This window comes from Sciurus vulgaris (genome assembly GCF_902686455.1).
Source record: "Sciurus vulgaris genome assembly, chromosome: 18".
Lineage (NCBI taxonomy): Eukaryota > Metazoa > Chordata > Mammalia > Rodentia > Sciuridae > Sciurus > Sciurus vulgaris.
Window position 1 is genome coordinate 31,444,008 of NC_136479.1, and position 22,923 is coordinate 31,466,930.

General features: G+C 40.2%; 1 protein-coding gene across 9 annotated transcripts in view; it reads left to right on the top strand.

Moving 5' to 3' along the window:
* TRRAP (transformation/transcription domain associated protein) overlaps positions 1-22,923 on the top strand; it is a 118,833-nt gene that overhangs the window by 77,912 nt on the left and 17,998 nt on the right. For 5 of the 9 annotated variants that reach the window (XM_079121199.1, XM_079121205.1, XM_079121202.1 and 2 more), the window contains 13 exons: positions 1,302-1,481; positions 3,225-3,371; positions 4,864-4,983; positions 5,169-5,456; positions 5,608-5,745; positions 6,527-6,639; positions 7,006-7,141; positions 7,951-8,142; positions 14,735-14,963; positions 15,570-15,835; positions 16,392-16,492; positions 21,120-21,321; positions 22,392-22,556. In XM_079121199.1, the coding sequence (XP_078977325.1) occupies positions 1,302-1,481; positions 3,225-3,371; positions 4,864-4,983; positions 5,169-5,456; positions 5,608-5,745; positions 6,527-6,639; positions 7,006-7,141; positions 7,951-8,142; positions 14,735-14,963; positions 15,570-15,835; positions 16,392-16,492; positions 21,120-21,321; positions 22,392-22,556 (2,277 nt within the window). The remainder of the gene's footprint in view (positions 1-1,301; positions 1,482-3,224; positions 3,372-4,863; positions 4,984-5,168; positions 5,457-5,607; positions 5,746-6,526; positions 6,640-7,005; positions 7,142-7,950; positions 8,143-14,734; positions 14,964-15,569; positions 15,836-16,391; positions 16,493-21,119; positions 21,322-22,391; positions 22,557-22,923) is intronic. The other 4 variants (XM_079121203.1, XM_079121206.1, XM_079121207.1 and 1 more) reach the window with 2 other exon arrangements.

Consider the following 22,923-nt stretch of genomic DNA (forward strand, 5'->3'; position numbering starts at 1 on the left):
TCATCCCCAGATATCTGGTCTACCAAATACTGGCGTTATTAGTTCACGGCCACTCTGCAGTCAGCACCACCCCTCACAAGGATGATAGGAACAGTTTCTTCCATCCCCCAACCCTCCTCTATCACAGTATCCTCCGTTGCTGTAAAATAGTTCTTACAACTTTGTAGCCTCCAGGTTAGTTCTCATGTACAAATGACTGCTGTTGCCTCCCTTTCCTGCCCCATCCTGCCCCTTGCTCCCTCCCCCATTAGTCTCCATCCAACCTGGCCTTTCATGGTCTCCTCACTTTAATTGGTGGTTCTTAAAAAAAATTATAAATCAACAATTTACAATTGTGTGTATGTGCGGAAGACAAGGTGATGTCACAGTTTATGAATACGATATGAAATAAGCTAATTAACATTATCACTTCCAAGAAGTAACATTTTCTGTGGTGAGAACATTTGCAATTTGCTCTCTTAGCAACTTTGAAATATACAGTTCTCTGTTATTAGCTGCATTCAGCATGCTGCACAGATCTCAAGAAAACATCCTGCTGCTCTAGCACCCTCTGCTCTCCGTCAATCTGCCTGGCTGTGATTCTTTGGCTGCATTATCCAGTGGGCATGTGTCCAGGCTCATCTTTGCCTTTGACACTTCAGCTCCATGAGGATGGGGCTACTATCTCTGAAGTAGACAAATGAATGTCCAGGGTCTCTGCAGCACCCAGTGGGTGCTCAGTTAATATTTGCAGATTGCGAGAGTGGCTTGGTCCGGCACAGCTTAAGCAAATACCCTGTGTTGAAGAGCTTAGGTGGGTTCTGTGTGGAGAACAGTCTTGGGAAGTGCTAAGGGCAGGAGGGGCATGGTCTGAGTATAGAAGCCTGCAAGGGCTTATATCACATCAGAGGCCCTGAGGGAGAGTGGAAGGAGATGGGTTTGAGAGAGTGGGTCTAGAGGTGAGTTAGGAGATTTTGTACAGTAGAAAGTGACATTGGCAGGGCTTGTGGATGGGATGTGGGCGGTGGTGAGAGAGAATAAAAAGTAGGCAAGTGGAGGAAAGGTCTTCTGGTTTCTATGTCTGAAATAAGAGAAAGTCCTCATAGTAGGGGAAGGGTGCTGAGCTGCCCTGGGACCTGAGCTGAGGACAGCTGGAAGGGAGGTTAGGGTTGAGACCCCATCAAATCTCCGGGAGAAGCCTAGACTCCAACTGTGGGCTCAGATCTTCTATGTGCATGCTCCTGTTGATGACCATGTGTCCCCACACCCTGATGCCATGTGCCTACCTTTAGGCTTGTCTTCTTCTCTGTCAACTTCTCCAGCTCCTCCTGGCTGTGTGTGAGAAGAGCACTCCCATTGGGACTAGCTGCCAGGGAGCTATGCTTCCATCCATAACCAATGTCATCAACCTGGCTGACAGCCATGACCGCGCCGCTTTCGCCATGGTCACTCATGTCAAGCAGGAACCTCGGGAGCGAGAGAACAGCGAGTCCAAAGAGGAGGTGAGGCTCTGGATTTCACAGGCAGAATTCCCATTCCTGTTGGAGAATTTTATAATGGAGAGAGCAGTGTATCAAAATCTTTCTACCCCAGAGCTCTGAATATGATGCCTAAGTACATTCAGTTAGATTTTCTTGAAAGTTAAAATTGAGAAGCATCTTGTATTGCCATTCCATTTTGAGATAGATTACTTTTTCATGAGCCAATACTGCTTAGGACAGAATATTTCACTGTTGAGGATTTTCTCCCAGTGTCGACGCTGTGTTGCACTATAAAGCTCTGCTTAGGGGCGCAATACCTGCTGTAAAGGAACCCTACTCTAACTGGTCTCACTAGCAGCCTGCTAGGAACCTTCCATGTCTCAGCCTTGTTTAGTCCTTGGATGGACAGTGTGGACTCTTTGGCTCCCAAGGAGGGTCCATCAAAGTTGATGCTTTAGTCTTAGCGGCTTTTGATCCTACCTGGGAAGGTGGCTGTCATGACAGCAGACTTTTTTTTTGGTACCAGTGATTGAACCCCAGGAGCACTTTACCACTGAACTACATTCCCAGCTCTTTTTTTAATTTTTGAGTCAGGGTCTTGCTAAGTTGCTGAGAATGATCTCAAACTTGGTGATCCTCCTGCCTCCGCTTCTGGAATTGCTGGGATTACAGGCGTGTGCCACCATGCCTGGCCACAGGCAAGAGTTTTTAGGTACTGCTTCCTTGAGGTTGTTCGCTTTTGGAAGCTCAGCCTGAGTGGAGTCTTAGAAGGTAATCACTCAGCAGTGAAGGGTTGAGCACTGGCTTTCTGTGCTCTAAAAGGAGGAGTTTCTTCCCTCATCCCTAATTCAAATAATTATGGAATGGCATAATTATTTCTCCTCCTTTCATAACAAATAAGAATTTAAAAATTTTCTTCACTGTTGCTAAACATGAGATCATCTTGGTGGTCAACTTTCCTTATCATCATTTTCTGCGTGGAATAAGTTGCCATCTTTCCATCTCTAAGTAGTTGTGTTCTCAAGGGCATATATCAAATTGTTGCTTTATTGACTTTTAGGAATAGTTTGATGATCTCTGAGTGTTGGCTGTGACTTCCCACAAAGATGAGGTTCATTCCTGTTTTGTTTGGAATTGAGTCATAGAAAACTTTATACCAACCATGTCCTATATGGTGATGCTGACAGTATTAATCTCAATGAATAAGGGAGGGAGGCAACTACATTGACTTTTATGAAATGATAGGCTGTGATTCTTAATAATCTTTATTGTTTTTACTATTTGAAATTTGTACTATTTTATTTTGCTTTCTATAACTTAAAGCAAAATGGTGATATTTTCATAGTTTTTAAAAAGACAAGTATGGTCTAGTTCATTTGGGTTTTGTTTATTTTAGAATTTAAGATTATTTAAGTGTACACTGAGTATCTCTTATCTGAAGTGCTCAGGAGCAGAAGAAGTGTTTCAGATTTTGGAGATTTGGGGATGTTGAAAATTTAAATAGACTTCACCATGGTTGTGCATCCTTAAATCCAAAATTCCAGGATCTTAAATGCTTCAACATCACAAACTTTTGTGCTAAAAAACTTTTTAATTTTGGAACATTTTAGATTTTGGAATTTCTGATTAGGGATTCTTAGCCTGTGCCTGCAAATTTCTAGGAAACTAGTGAAAATTTTACTTGCCAAAAGTGTAGTTAGGAGTTGTGTTTGTTGGTGTTTTTAACTCTTTGGCTTTTTGGTTTTGCTTGTTTTTATTTTTTAGGATGTAGAAATAGATATCGAGCTAGCTCCAGGGGATCAGACCAGCACACCCAAAACCAAAGAACTTTCTGAAAAGGACATTGGAAACCAGCTGCACATGTTAACCAACAGACATGACAAATTTCTTGATACTCTTCGTGAAGTGAAGGTCTGTATGTGAGTTTGGAAGGGTAGTTATTTTTCCCTCCTGAATATTTTGAAACCTAAATCAGGATTATTCCACAGCAGTGTAAATTTTTTTTTTTAACCAGTTGCACTTAATTTTCTTCCCTACACTTAATTTTCTCCCCTATCTCAATTGAAACCTTTATAGTGCAGTGAGACTCTGAAGTGGATATCTGATAAATATTTGAGAAAGCAGTTATGGTATCTTATGGGGGACAAAAAAAAGAAAGGGGGGGTATTTCTCCACTACTCTCCCTTGGAAGAAATGGTAAAAGTATTTACTAAAAGTATGTGATAGGCATACTGTTGGATTATTTTTCATGTGCTATATAAAAGAATAGCCAAGCATGATGGTGTACGCCTGTAATCCCAGCAGCTTGGGTGGTTGAGGCAGGAGGATCACAAGTTCAAAGCCAGCCTCAGCAACTTAGTGAGGCCCTAAGAAACTTAGCAAACCCTGTCTCAAAATAAAAAAGGCTGGGGATGTGGCTCAGTGGTTAAGTGACCCTGGGTTCAATCCCTGGTGCCAAAAAAAAGAAAGAAAAAGAAAAGAATAAGTTAATAGGGTAAATCAAGTTTCCTTTGTGGGGTGAGGGACTCCAAATGCAACTTCATTTTGATATTACCAAGTCTGGCTTCCATAAACCATGCAGTCTTCAGTTAGCTATGGGTGTGATCATTTTTATGTAATGATGGACTCGGTTAAGGCTTCCTATCCCACATCACTGTTGAAGAGTGTTAGAGTGATTATTCTGTTCATTTCAGGACCCACATGAAGAAAAATGACAAATTATATACCGTAAATAATTTTCATGTAGCTGAATGTTTTCTCCGATGATACCAAGTGAGGAGGGTGTGGCAGGGGCAGGACAAGAGAAGAATGGAGGAACTTTGGATTGCGTAGAGGGAAATGGGGTGAGAGAGGGTGAGGGAAAGAAAGTGGACCGAGACACATCATAACCCCATGTACATGTATGATTACATGAATGGTGTGAATCTACATTGTGTATAATCATAGAAATGAAAAGTTGTACCCCATTTGTGTACAGTGAATCAAAAGGCAGTCTGTAAAAATAAAAAAATATTTTTAAAAAAAGTTTATCATGTAAAAATTTTTTTGGTGACCAATCCTGAATTTCTGCATTAAATCAGTCCTCAAACTTGTATCTGAGTGACACCATTGTTGTCTTAGATAAGCATAAAATGTTTGATCTTCTGTTGGATGGAGCAGGAAGCAGAGTATCCTTACATATGAAAGCAACACATTCTCATTATAGCCTAGGCACCTTTATAGACCCCAGTTCTGCTGATATCACTGCCAGAAAGAAGGACTGTCTGTCCACGTCCCTAAACCCAGAGTCCTTCTATGAGTGATACTGACATACCAGTTGGATTGGTATGACTGGTGTCTTCTGAGCGTGGATTGCAGGAAGCCTGTCCCATGGCCTTCTAAGCTTGTCCTTTTCTGTCCCCAGACCGGAGCTCTGCTCAGTGCCTTTGTACAACTGTGCCACATTTCCACGACGCTGGCAGAGAAGACCTGGGTCCAGCTTTTTCCCAGATTGTGGAAAATCCTCTCTGATAGACAGCAGCATGTGAGTTTATTTGTTTACTCCCGTTTTGGAGAAGTGTAGTTTTAGTTCTTGGTAAGTATTCATGAAAGAATACAGTCTTAAGTTTCAGCAGATGAGGAAACTGCCAGATATTTCATTCCTAGATGCCTTGAGAGAGAGAGAGATTTTTTAACAAAGACCTAAAACAGCATGTCCTTGGGTTCTAGGCTCTTGCAGGTGAGATAAGTCCATTCCTGTGCAGTGGCAGTCACCAGGTGCAGCGGGACTGTCAGCCCAGTGCGTTGAACTGCTTTGTGGAAGCCATGTCCCAGTGCGTCCCCCCGATCCCCATCAGACCCTGTGTTCTGAAGTACCTGGGGAAGACACACAACCTCTGGTTCCGCTCCACACTGATGCTGGAGCACCAGGCCTTTGAAAAGGGGTTGAGCCTGCAGATTAAACCAAAGCAAACGACGGAGTTCTACGAGCAGGAGAGCATAACACCGCCTCAGCAGGTGAGGACCTGCTTTCTGTGTTTATTCTTGCCAGTGACATAATGCTTTCAATAAGTACATCTCCCAGGAGATTCTAAATAAGAGTACAGTGAAGTTGCTTTATTGGAAAAAAGTTTGTCATGAGCACTTAGAAACTGTGATCTGCTTTCAGGAGATATTGGACTCTCTTGCTGAACTTTACTCTCTGCTACAAGAGGAAGACATGTGGGCTGGTTTATGGCAGAAGCGTTGCAAATATTCAGAGACAGCAACTGCCATTGCTTATGAGCAACATGGATTCTTTGAACAGGTAGCTACTGTTGGATGAAATGCCTGCACATGTGATTGATAAAAGGTCATTTTCCAGGGGTTCCTTAATATAATGTTCTCAAGTCAGAGTTCACATTGGAACAATATGTTTACTGTTTTATTTGAAGTATTCAAATCCTATACGTAGAGGCCCTTCGATTGAGGTCTCAAGAGAACCCTACATATATGACACACTTTTATTTTTTAATTGTTTTGGTATTGAGGATTGCACCCACCCAGGGATGCTCTGCCACTGAACTACATCCCTAGAACTTTTTATTTTATTTTGAAACAAGTCTCACTAAGTTGCTGAGGCTGGTCTCAAACTTTCGATCCTCCTGTCTCAGCCTCCTGAGTAACTGGGATTACAAGACATGGCCCCTGTGCCTGGCTGGCGTAAATATTTTAAAGCAGAGTCCTGATCATGGACTAAATGCTAATGTGGGTGCTTTTTATCTGCTAGAAGGTAGATTGCTTTTAGTGCTAAAATTTCAGTCCTGAGGTTTGTCCTTCCATTGTAGCAAGGAGCATGACTCTCAGTACTGTGACACACTCGAAGTACTGTGTAGGACACCAAAGCACAGAAATTCAAAGTGCAGGCTCTGCCTTGTGGCTCTGATCCCTAAAGGTCAGAGATTTAGTTTCAGGTGTGGACAGCCTCCCCTCCCATCTCTGCAGAGATTACACTGCCTCTGTCCTGTTCTCTCCCAGTAGTGAGTTGGGGAGCATGACATCAAGTGCTTTTGGTCTCAAGTGCTAAGAAAACATTATTGACCTTTTAGGCACAAGAATCCTATGAAAAGGCAATGGATAAGGCCAAAAAAGAACATGAGAGGAGTAACGCATCCCCTGCCATTTTCCCTGAGTACCAACTCTGGGAAGACCACTGGATTCGGTAAGCTGAACACAGGGTTTGGTGTAGTCAAGGATCAGTTAAAAGAAACAAGGAAAAAAATCTCTGAGAATACTTTACAATGAGTGCTTTTAAAAAACAAAACAAAACCCAAAACAGCATATAAGATCTTGAGTAATTAAACGTGCTAATGGAGAAACAGTGACTTATTCCTCCCTCCCATGTCTCTGGCTCTGGGCTCTTGACTGCACGTTCATCAGTTGTTGGTGACCAGGGGTAGGTAGTCTGTTCCACATTCTGCTACGTTTCTTTGTAGTGAAAATATGCTGCCTAAAATCCTGTCCTGCCTTTGCAACCCCCCAGTGCTCTGGTGACTGAGCTCTGGCCCTCAAACCCCTGGTCTTCTAGGTGCTCCAAGGAACTGAACCAGTGGGAGGCCTTGACAGAGTACGGCCAGTCCAAAGGTCACATAAACCCGTACCTGGTCTTGGAGTGTGCGTGGCGGGTGTCCAACTGGACCGCCATGAAGGAGGCGCTGGTGCAGGTGAGCCATCCTCCCATTCCCCTGTCATGGTGCCAGTGAGGACGAGGCTGCTGGGCTCCCTTCCCTGGACATGTGTGTGTGTTTCTTGGAGATTTCTCTTCGTGGAGTCTGAGCTGGGTGTTTGGCAATTGAAAGACAGCCCTGGGGAAGAAACATTCCTCTTGGTTTTTTTCTAAATTTGAGTGAAATTAAAAACTAGTTATTAGTTCATCATTCAATTATGAGTATCAAATGTGGAGTCCTCAGTCTCCATAGAGACTGAAAGAACAGAGCCCATTGTGTTGGCAGAAGTGCTCAAACTGATGAACACAGAGAGGGTGAGCTGGGTCAGCCCAGGACCAGGTGTGTTTGCTGTTGTCCATCAAGACTATTGAATGAAGAGTCTCATATTCGAAGTCTATTGTGTGTAACGGAAATAATAAATGTGTCATGTTGTGTGAGGTTGAGTCATGAACTTGGTTGAATTGCACATTTTTTTGTTTTAAAGTAAATTAACTTCATTCTGAAGAATTTAGTGTATGATAGGAGAATGGTACAGAGTATAATTCCTTTTCTCCTTCTAGGAAGCTTCTGTGGTGTGCTTTTTATAGCTAGAGAGATTGACCACGCACTGGAATTCAGGAAAGGAGAGTATCCAGAAAAGATAGTTTAAATGAATGAATTCTGTAAAGAATATAAGTTTCTTCTTATAGGCAAATTTCTGTTTATTGATTTCAATACTTGGCCACAAGAAAGTGAACTTTTTTCTGTTTCTTTATATTTACGAGAAGACTACCCATCACTTTCTCTGTAATTTTATTTTACTATAGGTAGAAGTAAGTTGCCCAAAAGAGATGGCTTGGAAGGTCAACATGTATCGAGGATACCTGGCCATCTGCCACCCTGAGGAGCAGCAGCTCAGCTTCATTGAGCGCCTGGTGGAAATGGCCAGCAGCCTAGCCATTCGTGAGTGGCGGCGGCTGCCCCACGTGGTCTCCCATGTGCACACGCCCCTTCTGCAGGTGAGTGCAGTGCTGTCCTCTGAGCACAGCCTCAGGGCCCACCACAGCAGAGCAGCTGGTGTCCAGGCTGAAACCTAAGCCCGTGGCAGAGGAGGCTCCTTTCTTGTTTTCCACTTGAATTTATCCTCAGGTTCAAAAAACTTGAGGAAAAAAACTCCTGCTTCTCAGTTTTGGAATTTGGGGAGATTCTAAGTTTTTTGCTTTAGAAATTTTCTTTACCCAGTGTACCATCATCAGTCAGTATGATACCACTGTTCAGTCCCAAACGGTCCCAACCTCGAGACTCAGAACTGCTGTTAAATGGCCAGTGCCTTACCTCTTTTCCTTGGTGTGTCATCTGCTCTGTTTCTGGCTATTTGTTTCAGCCACTCCAGCCCCCATTCAGCTTCTCAGGTGTCCTCTGCCCACAGCCCCTGCACCCACTGCTCCTCTTCCCGACCTCTGTGTGCACTATGCACGCGCGCGCGCGCGCGCGCGCACGCGCACGCACACACACACACACGCACACACACACACACGCACACACACACACACACACACACCGGCTCAGCATGTGCATCCCAGGCCTGCGCCATCTTTGTCCCCAGGTACCTGGCACAGAGTAGCTACTGATATTGCCATGTTACTACACAAGTGAAACTGTAGGCTGAGTTTACAGCAGTAATTCCACAGGGTCTCACTTCTCTTGAAAGAGGAATTTTGAGACTTATGATACATTGATTTTTATCATAGTGTATGGATTAGTCTGTTTTCTGTTACTAATAACACAATAGCACACGGGTGGATTATAAAGAAACGAGGTTTATTTTAGTTCACATTTCTGGGGGTCCAAGGTTGAGGGACCCCACCTTTTGATGGGTCCTTGCTGGCAGAGCCTTGATGTGGTGCGGGTCATCAGATGGTGATGGTGTGAGGGCACATTTCCTCTGGGTTCTCTTCTTACAGAGCCATGGTATTCACTCCTGGGGCTCCACCCTGATGACTGTCCACCCAGTGGCCTCCCAAAGGCCCCACTGCTCAGTGCCGTAGTGGTTTCAGTTTTCTCCCTCTTGATACCTCACAGTGGGATAAAATTTCCAACATGAGTTTTGGGGATGACAAACCATATTCCAACCATAACAGTGTAGTTACTTATGTAGTAAAAACCATAGCAGATTTTCCTGTCTTCTTCACAGTGGGGCAAAAGCTTACTGGAACAATTGTTTGTTTTATTTTGATGTTTTTGCTTTGTATATCTATTATTTCTGCTTTTTCTGAAACTGTACCCTAAAGTAAATTCATTTCACAAATATATAATATTTCTAATCCAGGTTATTAAGATATCCTAAAGCTTTTTATTAAGAGTAGACTTTTTCCCCTAAAAGTGCACAAGTGTATTGCCTGTTTTTGTTATTTTTATATGAAAACAGAGAATAAAAAGGTTGCATTTATAAGCTATTGAGTGTGTAAATACAAACAAGTATCATTTTTGAATAAGCTAATTATGAATAAACAGGCATTATTGTATTTAAAGCATTAAGTATTAAGTGTAGCATTTCAAACATAATCCTAACTCATTTATAATGTAGATAAAATTAAAGGCAGTTGTATTTCTTTTACTGCTTTGTTGATGGTTAAGAATCTAAGCATTTGTAAATTAGTTTGGTTATGGATACATCTGATTTCATTTAAATAGGTTTTTCTACCTCCCAATAGCACTGCTAACCAACTAAATGAAGCAATCTAAAAGAAAGTGTTAAGACTCCTTTTAAAAGGGAACCATTTAACAACACTTCATTTTAATCATTTTGCTATAAACATTTTTTTGCTGTACTGGGGATTAAACCTAGGGATGCTCTACCACTGAGCTACATCTCCAGCCCCTTTTATTGTTTATTTTGAGACAGGGTCTCACTGAGTTGCCGAGGTTGACCTGAAACTTGTGATCTTCCTGCTTCAGCCTTGTGAGTAGCTGGGACTTCAGGTGTGTACCACCACACCCAGCTACTAGTTGTTTTTGTTTGTTTGTTTTTTAAAAAATTGACAAATAATAATTGTATATATTTTATATTTATGGGTACTGTGTGATGTCTGGTATGTTTACAGTGTGGAAGTGATTGATTGCATCAATTAGCAAATCCATTACCTTGCATACATATGATTCATTATTATTTATCACAGTTGCCCTTTTGTGCAGTAGTTCAGTGAAAGCTATTTTTCCTGACTGAAAATTTCCAACTGAAATTTTCTACCCTTTGATCACCCTCTCACGTCTCCTCTTCCAGGTTCTGGTAACCACTGCTCTACTTTCTATGAATTTGACTATTTTGGATTCTCCTTGTATGTGAAGTCATAAAATCAGTATTATTTACAACAGCCAAGATAGGAAATCAACCTAAATGTTCATCAACAGATGACTAAAGAAATTTGATACTTATATACTGTGGGTCTCACGAATAATGCTACAGTCAATATGAGAGGGCAGATATGTCTTTGATATTGATTTCAATTCCTTCGGCTATATACCCAAAAGTGGGATTGCTGGATCATATGGTAATCCTGTTTTTAGTTTCTACAGAACCTCTAATGTTCTGTAATGACTACATTAATTTATATGAGTACTAGCAACAATGCATAAGGCTTTCTTTCCTTTTCTGAGCATTCTCACCAACCCTTGTTATCAACTTATAGATCATAGCCATTCTAACAAGTGTGAGGTAATAACCCATTGTGGTTTTAATTTGTATTTTCCTGATGATTGAGGATGAGCATTTTTTTGTTGACCATTTGTATTATCTTCTTTGGAGAAATATCTACTTGGGTCCTTCATTGTAACTACTGTCATGCTTAAAAGTTAAATTTCTACAGAACTTGAGACAAGGAAAATGAAGAAACAAAATAGAGAAGTACTTCCGTTTAAAAAAATCAAACCATGTACATAACTTTTGTCCAGACATACAAATATTAAAGTAATGACTAAGTTTTTAAAAATCTTTATAGTATTTTACTGTTTTAAAATACATATTTGGAATTATGGCTTGTGGTGGGACCCGTCCACCCTTTCCCACTCTATGAATAGAAAATCACTAAGGCAAAAGTCTTGATGCTCTTATTCGGTACTGTACTTATTTGTGGACCCCAGAGTTTTGCTAGAGATTTTAGATGATGGTCTATTCCATTGGCATACTGAAAATACCAGTTCTTGATTCTTGGATCAACCGTTAATTCATGAAAAAAACAGATTCCGAAATCTATTGTGGAACAGTGTTCAGACAGAACATCCAAAATAACAAAATGAAGACCTTGAAGTTCTCTTCCTTCATAAGAGCAATAAGACCACTGGGGGAAAGTGTCTAAATCAGTTTTTCAGAACTTTGAAAATTAAACAAAGATTTGCAACAACCTAAGGAGCATTATTATTAAAGAAAAAAATGTATTTCAGAAAGAATATCAAGCTGTCTACCATTTTAATTGTCCTGTTCCTGTTCTCTCTTTTTCTAATCCTGCAATTGATACAAAAACCTGGTCTAGGAGCCAACTATAGAGAGCAGAACAGATTTAGAAACCCTAAAACATTCGGATCCCAGAGAATTAGTACTATTTGCCCAGTATTGCAGCTTACTAGCAGGCCCTATACACAGGTTTTATCTCTTGTTTGACTTGACTTAGGAAAGTCATTTCCAAGTTCATTTGTCAGAAATAATCAGCAGCAGTTATTTAAGATCAAACCTGCCTAAAGCAGCAGTACCAGCTGACACACAAAAGAGACTGGACAGGTAAAGGTAAGATATCAATAAGGGTATCTTAAAAGCTCTAATATTTTCCTGGGAATCTTGAAGGCCATGCACAACCTGCATGTATGTTCAGGAAAGACCTGAGGAGGCCGTGAGTGTTCATCTCTTGCTTCTCATCTTCCTGTGGACAAGCAGGAAGTGAAGGCTAAGGCAGAGTTGTAGGCTCCCTGGCTGAGTATTGATGGTGTGACCCAGCAGGCAGCACCCAGGCCCACAGCACAAATAACAACAATAACAACAGGAAAAGAAAGGAGCAAACCTTGGAGGAAAGGCATCATTTCCAGAATTCACATATAATATTCAGGATGTGCAGATTTTAAAAATAATTTAGACATGAGAAGAATATGTCCCATATTCAAGAAAGAAAAGCAGTCAGTACAAACTGTCTTTAAGGAAACCCAGATGTTAGACCTAATGGACATTAACTTTAAATCAGCTCTTGTAATGTTAAAAAACTAAAGGAAATTGTTTGTAAAGGAAGCATGAGAATGATGCCTCATCACACAGTGAGTATCAGTAAACAGATAGAAATTATTTTTTTGAAAGGGATCCAGATAAACCTTCCAGAGTTTAAAAGTTCGACTTGAGAGTTCACTAGAAGGGTTCCAGAGTAGATATCAGTAGGCAGAGAAAAGGATCAGCAAACTTGAAAACAGGTCAGTTGACATTATGCAGTGAAAGCAACAAAGAAAAAACAATGAGGAAACTGAACAGATCCCCAGAGGTAGATTGACAGAAAAGGGCAGAAAGAATATTTGAAAAAAATAATGGCCAAACATTTACCCAAATCTGATGAAGTTAATAAATCAATTCCTTTTATAATAGGGTCTAAAGGAATAAAATACTTAGAAGTAAATTTAAATTTTTTGCTTGAAAGGATAACATCAAGAACATCAAGTATCCTTTTAAAAAGTATAAGGTAAGAAAGAAAACATGCAGAATGAAGGAAAATATTTGTAAATCTTAGATCTAATAAGGAACTTTTATCCAGAACCTATAAAGAACTTTTATAAAAATCAATAATAAAAGATAACCCAGTTTTAAAATGGCAAAAGATTTGAGTGGTCATTTCCCCAAAGAACATACATAAATGACCATTAAGCACTGGAAATGCAAATTAAAATATTAATGAGATACAGTTTCACACCTACCAAGTTGAACAGAACTAAAAGGACATAACACATTGAGAAAATATGAGGAAATTGGAACCCTTGTACAGTAAAATATTGTGAGGTCTTTGCAAACAGTCTGACAGCTTAAGGTATTAAACATAGAGTTACCATATATCTTGTACTTCTGCTCCTAGGTGTACATCTAAGAGAAATGACAATGTGACCACACAGAAATTGTACAGGAATGTTTATAGTCATAGTACTCATAATGGCCCAAATGTGGCACATCCATACAATAATTCAGCCATCTAAAGGAGTGAAGTACTGATACTGTTACAGCATGGGTGAACCTTGAGAGCATTATGCTAAGTGAAGAAACCAGACATAAAAGGGTAATATTGTATGATTCCATTGATATGAAATATCCAGAATAGGCAGATCCATGGAGATAGAAAGTAAATTGTGATTTCAGGGGCTGGGGAGGGAAAATGGAGAGTGCTACAAGACTTTGGAGAGTGATATAAATGTTCTGTCATTAGCAAATATGATGTTGTACAAAGTTGATGTTTGTACAACTTTGGGAATATGTTACAAGCTACTGAATTCCATACTTAAAAGTGGGAATTAAATGGTATTTTAACTACCTCTTAGTAAAACTTATAAAACAGCTTAATGACCTGTTTCAGTATGCTGTGGCAGGGCAGGACTTAAGGAAGGTTCTGGAAATCTGAATATCATGAACTAAACTTGTAGATAAAAAGCACAAGTTCTTCAAGGCAGTTTTGAAAAGCGCAAACAAGATTCAGAATACTGAACTACGTGCTATCAGAGATCCACAAAACTAATAGATTCTCAATCAAAGAAGCATCACATCTGAGGAGGAGAACATATATGTTTGAAGCAAAATTTAAAATTAGGAGGGTTACTGATTTGGTGCCATGTCAGTAGGACAAAAAAATACATGTGTGGCCCAGCAGGATTTTGCCTGGAGATTTGGGGAAGGGAGAAATCCATGTGGGCATAGGAGAATAGGAAAGGGGGAAGAGAGGTGGAAATCGATGGGTATATTTGGACAGGCGGAATTGTGGCCAGAATGGTACAGATAAAGCAAGGGCATCAGCAGGTCGGGGCCAACAACTCATCTGAGGTTTAGAATAGAAAAGGGAAAAAAAAAAAAAAAAGAAAAGAAAAAGAAAAAAAAAAAAAAAGAAAGAAAAGGGAACAGACTTCAGAGGGTTGTGGCTCAAATTGCTTATTAGCCCAGAGGGAACTTAAGAACCATGTTTAAGCTCTTTGGGGATGTGAATCCCAGGCTGGTGAAGAAGGGCCTGCAGGCAGGGAGATGGGGGTTGCTCTCCACTGGAGATAGAGCCAAATGGAGTGGGCAGCCAAAGGGCATTGAAAAGTGGACAGAGGGTCAGGGACCGCTCGTTAGTAAGGCTTCTGGTGTGCACCCTGTTCTCCCATCTGCTGTCATGCAGGGGCCACACACTGAGGTTTTAAAATTGGGGAATCTTGAGCAGAGTTAACGTTTGGGTGAAGAATAAATTGACCGTGGACTCCAAGGTACCCGTATGGAGTGCTTCCTTTGGTAATGGTATCATAAGGTGTTCCCAGGAGTCAGACTCCTGACTGACTGTTGTTGGTTTTTCTCCTTAATTGTTCGTGTAATGCTTACTGTGGAATGTCTTATTTTGGTCCTGTTAGGCAGCCCAGCAAATCATTGAACTTCAGGAGGCTGCGCAAATAAATGCAGGTTTACAACCAACCAACCTCGGGAGGAACAATAGTCTGCATGACATGAAGACGGTGGTGAAGACCTGGAGGAACCGGCTGCCCATCGTGTCTGACGACTTGTCCCACTGGAGCAGCATCTTCATGTGGAGGCAGCACCATTACCAGGGTAAACCGACCTGGTCCGGCATGCATTCATCATGTAATTTTCCAGACGCCCCGCTGTGCTGGTTTCATGTCTTCGTTTTGTTTGGTTTTTTTCTTTTTTCAGATTTTCTTTTTGGGAATGGGTAAGACAGGTAGTGGTGGCAATGGTGAGGGTACAGAAGGATGGTGGGCCTTTTTTTTGTTGTTGTTTGTCTTTTCCTACCTATTACATTTTTTCTAGTTGGAAGAGAAATGCTGCCGGACACTGCCGATGGCACCAGGGGTGCAGACCAGGCCATCGGCAGCAGTGGTGGCACTGTCTCAGTGCCCCTGCTGGGAACAGCTGCTCTCGGCTGGCTGCGTATCCACCTGGTTCTCCTGGTCCCCAGCTTACCCCCCAAACCTGCCAGGCATCTGTATTTTTAGGACAACCTTGGTGATTTCATGATTCGGTTAGCTAACACGATGATGCACAACTCTGTAGTGCCTTTTATGACTTACTTGTGACTTAAAATACAAGGAAAAGCAATGAGGTTTATCACAGAGCTTCTTGTTTTCATAAGCCATGTATGTGTGTTTTTCATTTTTTATTTAAGCCTTATTGTGGAATACTTTGAAAAATGTTTGATGGGGACTGATAATTCATTTCTTTGCTCTTTAGCTATTGTAACTGCATATGAAAATAGTTCCCAGCATGATCCAAGTTCAAATAATGCTATGCTTGGAGTTCACGCATCAGCTTCAGCAATCATCCAGTACGGGAAAATTGCTCGAAAACAAGGACTGGTCAATGTAGCACTGGATATCTTAAGTCGTATTCATACTATCCCCACTGTTCCTATTGTGGATTGCTTCCAGAAGATTCGACAGCAAGTTAAATGCTATCTCCAGCTGGCAGGAGTGATGGGCAAAAATGAGTGCATGCAGGTAGGGTTCCACAGGACACTGCCCCTCCCCTCAGGGACGCTAGTGGAGAATGAGGGTTGTGTGGGGCTCCTGGGTCAGATAACAAGGAGGCCAGATAACAGCCTTCATGCCAGAAACGACCTGCCAAAACAGGAAGTTGAGGGGAAAACACTGAGTATTTGAATTACATTTATGTTCTTATTCCGTCATGTGCTTAGTGTGTTTAAGGAAAGAAAAAAACTACAAAACCATAAGGACATAAGTTACATTTTTGGCTGTGTTGAGGGGATATGTCAAAAAAATAGAGAATCTGAGTAGACAGTCTTTAAAGGGCTGGAGAAAATAATACCCTTAAATACCCTTAAGTGTCTAAGATTAAGTTTGGCTTTTTATGAGGCTGTTTAAATGCTGCTTATCAATCAGAAAGTATTTGTGGTAAACAATTACTCTCTCAAAGTACTCTTGTTAATGGCTTTTAAGACTTATTACCTAGATAAATACTTCCATGAAATTTTCATATTATCTGAAATCTCAAGAGTTTCTTTTCTTTCATGTTTCTTTTTCTTTTGCAAAATAGGGCCTTGAAGTTATTGAATCCACAAACTTAAAATACTTCACAAAAGAGATGACAGCTGAATTTTATGCGTTGAAAGGAATGTTCTTGGCTCAGATCAACAAGTACGTATGTTATATTGGAAGAAGGAAATAGGAAAAGCCCACCAGATCAGATATTTAGAATTTAATGCCAGTGGGAAACTCAAACTAAAAGTTGATGTGATTTCATGACAGTTGTTAGGTGTGGTTTTTTAGGTATTATGCCTCTGCACAGATAGTAACTTACAGCACATTGATAAGCCAGTCCAGTCTAGAGTGTAAAAGTGTTTTAAAGATGAGCTGCTGATGACAGAACTGCTGATAACCTGGGTTCATTTTGCCACTTCTGTAGCCTGTCGTGTTGGAACAGAGTTGTGTCCTTTCATGGGAATGATTCTTGTTTTAGAGCATAAGTCAGTAAGTAATGGCCAGTAAGCCATACAGGTTTTGGAAATGCAGGTGTATGGGAGCACATCCATACCCCTTGACATTGTCTGTAACTGCTTTCACCCTGTGTCTGCAGAATCGAGTAATTTTTGTAGAAATTGTATGGTCTGCAAAGCCAGAACTATTCACTACCTGGCTGGTGACAGTAGAAGATTGCCAAACCCTATTTTAGAGAAATAAATATCAGATGAAATTTTTTGTAAATAGTATTCAGATGAGGTACCCTTACAAGATGATGCTGATTTCTGTGTGTAAACTCCCACACCCATTTCACATTTTCAGCATATAGGGGTTGCATTTTTAGCTTATTTTAAAACAAGGAAGCAATTTTGCTATGATAAAACATTTTATCATTTTTTATCATTATTTTTAAATGATGTTTTACATTTACAAGACAAAATACTCCATCTGAAAGTGTACAGTCTGTGGGTTCTAGCATTTTTATGATGATGTATGATCACCCCCAAGAGTGAATTATAGAACACCTCTGGCATACTCAAAAAAATCCCGTATCTATTAGCAGTCATTCCCTCCCCCTTTCCCTTGACATCTGTTTTCTGCCCCTATGGAATTGCCTGTTCTGGACATTTCATACAATATGTGACCTTTTGTGACTGGCTTTTTTTAGTTAACAGGATGTTTTCAAGGTTTGTCCATGTTGAATCATGCATTAGTACCCATTCCTTTTCATGACTTAATAATGCCATCATTTATATATATATTATATATATGTGTGTGTGTGTGTGTGTTTGTTTTTTCACCCATTAAACAGTAGGTGGACATTGGGTTGTTTCTGCTTTTTGCTCTTATGAGTTATGCTGCTTTGGACATTTACATATAAGGCTTTATGTGAGCATGTTTTTATTTCTCTTGGGTATACATCTAGGATGGAATTGCTGGGTCACGTGGTACTTTTCCATTTGTCTTCTTGAGAAAATACTGATTTTTCATAGCAGCTACATGTACCACTTCACTTTCCCACCAGTTATGTTGGAGGTTTCCAATTTTTCCACATCCTCACTAGCACTTGTTTTCTTATTTTTTAGGTGATTATAGCCATCCTAATGAGTGTGAAGTTATTATCATATTGTGGTTTTGACTTGCATTTCCATAATGAAAATTCTATTGAACATTATGTCATGTTTTTCTTTGTTGAATTTTAATTCTTGCTATGTCTGGATAAAAATTTCCATTAGATACGTTAGTATATCTTACGTTCGGTGGATTGCCTTTTCACTTTCTTGATAGTGTCCTTTAATACACAAAGATTTTAATTGTGACAAAGTCCACTTTATATATTTATTTATCTTGCTGCTCAGATTTTTGGTGTCATCTAGGAAATTGTGGTCTAATACAAGGTCATAAGCATTTACTCCTGTGTCTTATTCTAAGAGTTTTGTGGATTTGGCTCTTATACTTAGGTCTTTGATCCATTCTGAGTAATGTTTGCATGTGGTGTGAGGTTGGATTCCACGTTCATCCTTTTGCATGGGGTCTCCTTTTGTCCTGGTCCATCTCTTGAAAAACCTGATCTTTCTCTATTGACTTGCCTTGGCACTCTTGTCAAATCAATTGACCAGACATGTATGGGTTTATTTTTCGACCATCATTTCTGTTCTGTTGATCTGCTATTTGGGGTCCCTTATACTTTTATGTGAATTTTAGATTATTTTAGTTTGGCAGTTCCAGTGGTGGTGAAAAACCAGGTGGGATTGTGAACGAAATTGCATTGACTGTAGATCAGTTTGCAGAATATTTTGCCATCTTAACAATATTAAGTTTTCATGAACACAGATGTCTTTCTAGTAATTTAGGTCTTTAATTTCATTCAACTATAAAACAAAGCATCCCATAGTTGTTTTAGTGTACAAGTTTCATAGTTCTCAGTGTTTAAGTTTTGCACTTTTTTTTTGTGCAGTGCTGAGGATAGAACAGACGCTGTCACACATGCTAGGCAATCACTGTCACCACTGAGCTGTGTCCTCAGTCCCCAGACCTTGCAATTCTTATGTTGAATTTGTTTCTAAATATTTTTATTTCATTTGATCCTTTCATGAGTTGTTTTCTTAATTTTCAGATTGTTTGTTACTAATGTACAGAAATATGGTTGATTTTTGGATATTGGTTTTGTATTTTTCAACTGGGCTGAATTTATAAGCTCTTTGCGTGTGTGTGTGCGTGTATAAGGCGGGGGGAGAGGGAGAGATGTGTAGGGGTTTCTGAATATAAGAACATGTCACAATGGGGGTAAGAAGGATAGTAGACATTATTACCTCATGTACATACATGCCTGCATGACCGATGTGTACAGTATGTACAATCAGAAAAATGAGAGATTACACTCCATTTATGTATGATTTATCAAATGTATAAATGCACTCTACTGTCATGTACAACTAACTAGAACAAATTTAAAAGTTTAAAAAAAAAGAAGAATGAATTATAGCATTTGCCAGTAACTGGTTGGAAGTGGAAAACATGTTAAGTGAAATAAGACAGACTTAGAAAATCAAGGGTTGAATGTTTTCTCTCATCTGTGGAAGCTAGAGCAAAATAAGGAAAAGAAGGAGGGTAAGATCAGGAACCATAAAGATACAGGGAAGATCAGTGGAGTAGGAGGAGGAGGGACAGGAAAGGGCAGAAATGCTGAAAGGAATTAACAAAAGCATGTCATGTGCGTATATAAATAAGCCACAGGGAATTTCTCCTTTATGTGTTTGTGGAAAGTGCCAATCAAGGATGGGTAAGGGATGAGCAAGGGAAGAAAGAGTGGAGTGGAAGAGGGGATGGGGGATAGAGGAGGGACGGGAAGGAATGGGAACTGAAGTGGAGTGGGTCAGATTCTGTGCATGTATGATTTTGGCAGGCAGATACTCTGTATAAATATAATGCTGTAATTAAAAAGAGAAAAAGAAAAAAATCCTATGTGATTTGCATAATTTTTCCAGTGTGTATATTGTCTTCTGACTTTCTTGTATTGTTTGATGCACAAAAAGCAATTTCATGAAGTTAAGAAAGTCACATCATCCCCAAACAGAGCTAGTTTTACATCTTTCTTTTCAGTCTAAAGGCCTTTTCTATCTTTTTCTTAACTTATTGTCCTGACCAGGACCTTAGGTATGGTGTTGAACTAGAATGATGAGAAGCTTGTCTCTGTCTATCTTGAGGACAGGCTTTTGGTCTTTCACTGTCGAGCAGTATAGTCTTGGGGTACTTCGTAGATGCCCTTTACCAGGTTGAAGATTTCCTTTTATTCCAAGTTTACTGAGATGATCATGTTTTTCCTTCATTCTGTTAATGTATATCATACTCTTTTTTTTTTTTTTTTTTAATGCTGAACTATCCATGTATTGCTGGATAAATCCCACTTGGTCCTGGTATATAATTCTTTTCCATATGCTGCTGGAATTGGTTTGCTAGTTTTTTATTGGAGGTGTTCGCATTTACAGTCATAAAGGAGATGGGTCTGTAGTTTTCTTTATATATCTTATCCATTGCTGATAGGACAGAAAAATGGTGTCATTGCTATGGAAAACTGTTTGACAGTTCACAAGAAAATAAAAGTTACCATATGAGCCAATGATTCTACTCCTTGGTATTGATCTAAAAAAAAAATGGAAAAACATGCTTGATCAGAAATTTTTATAGCAATACTAGTTCCTAAAGCCAGAATATGAAAATAACACATATGCATGGATAAAGGAAGTGTGATCTTTATAGTCCATGAAATATTCAGTTATAGGAAGGGATTGAAGTTCTGACCCCATGCTCCAAAATGGATGAACCTTAGAAATACTGTGCTAAATGAAAAAAGCCAGATTCAAAACATCACAGGATATATGATTCAGTTTTTATGAAATATGCAGAGTAGGTAAATCCATAAAGACAGCAGGATGATGGTCTTTGGGGGCTTGCATTTGGGGGTTCAAAGTGACTGCTTAGGAAGTGGTCACAGAGCATCATGAATATATTAAATGACACTGAAATGTTCACTTCAAAATGGTTTAACTTTGCTGGGCACAGTGGTGCACGCCAGTAATCCCAGCAGCTTGTGGGGCTGAGGCAGAAGGATCACGAGTTCACTCAGCAACTTAGGCCCTAAGCAACTCAGTGAGATCTTGTCTCTAATAAAATATAAAAAAAGGGCTGAGGATGTGGCTCAGCGGTGAAGTGCCTCTGGGTTTAATCCCCTCTACAAAAAAAAAAAAAAAAAGGTTAATTTAATGTTATGTGAAGTATATTTTGATTTTGCCTCTCCTCACAGGTCTGAGGAAGCAAACAAAGCTTTTTCTGCAGCTGTGCAGATGCATGATGTGCTGGTGAAAGCCTGGGCCATGTGGGGTGATTACCTGGAGAATATCTTTGTGAAGGAACGACAGCTGCATCTTGGGGTTTCTGCCATTACTTGTTACCTGCATGCATGTCGGCATCAGAATGAAAGCAAATCAAGGAAATACTTGGCCAAGGTGAGATCAAAAGAATTATCTTTAACCTTTAGGTCTGGATCAAAATTTAGCTGTAGTTCACTAATCCATGCTGGGTGTGAGAGGATTGATTTCATGCCTTAACTCCTAATTCCCATCTCCTCCAAATGTCTTACACAGTTCCAATTTAAAAGTAAGAAAATTGAGACCTAGACATCCTTAGGGTCCCAGGACTTCTGCATGACAAAGCTTTACCTAGAGTCTAGTGCTTTCTGTGAGAAAGACACTCCCATTCTGCAGAAGGGAACTGGAGTTAGGGTTCAACTCCTGGATGTCCACCTGTCAGATGTGGGCAACTCTCCAGCAGTTGTGGGGCTTGTGTCCTTTGATTGCTGGTGCTCTCCTTACACAGTGCCCTGAGATGCAGCAGAGTATTGAGCATGTGCAGTTCCTTGATCTAACATCAGCATTTAGAATGTACATCAGCATATGCGCATGGTAGTTTAACTAAGCCTGTGAACACCTAGATACCTAAATTCCTGACTCTGAGATCACTTGCTTTTAGATATAACTGTTCATATATCTAAAAGAAAGGCATCCATGGACACCAGGCTGCCAGCCTTTGTCCTACCACGGGCTAGTGTGATGGTGATTTGAGATTTTTAGCCAAAAAAAAATCTTTTCCGTGGGTGAGGTCATACATGTGAAATTAACAGGTTGGCAAGTCCTGGCCATCTGCCTGTCACTGCCTTGCAGTCACTGGTCACTGCTAGCTTGGAGATTGGATCAACTAGTAATTGTCATTAAAGCTAAATCAAAGAAAAAAGGTATTCAAATTAAGGTTTTATTTAACTGTAAGATTTTTATATTAGGGCGGGGGATGATATAGCTCAGTTGGTAGAGTGCTTGCCTCATAAGCACAAGACCCTGGGTTCAATCCCCAGCACCACACACACACACACACTTTTATGTACATTGTATTGGCTCTCTGGTAAGGTATTTTTCCACATCCAGTAAAGCTACTCAGTGTGGAATCTTAAAGTTGGGGGGAAAAGTCATTTGATTGAGGGCCTCGATTATTGTTCAACTCTAGAACCTCCCCTCTGCATTAGGTGCTGTGGCTTTTGAGCTTTGATGATGACAAAAACACCCTGGCGGACGCTGTTGACAAGTACTGCATCGGTGTGCCGCCCATCCAGTGGCTGGCCTGGATCCCGCAGCTCCTCACCTGCCTGGTTGGCTCCGAGGGCAAGCTGCTTTTAAACCTCATCAGCCAGGTGGGCTTCACAAGATGTTTGTGTTCACAGAAAACTTTGACTTTTACATTCTTTCCTTCCATAAAGCTTGTTTGAACACTCAAAGTATTGACGATAGTCCAAGAGGCAAGAAGATTTAAACATTCAGATGTCACTTAATGTAAAGCATAATTAAAAGTTACTGAAGAACACATCAGAGTTGAAATGAAATAGACAATAACACATTATAGCATTAAGATTGTAATTTCTTTGCTTGGTTTTCTTTCCACATAGGGTGCAAGTTAAGTAAGATTCTGTTAAATGTAAAATTGCTAGTGTTACTCTGAGAATTATAGTGAAATGAAAGTCTGGCTGGGATTTTTGCATCCGATTTCCTGTCCTATCCTAG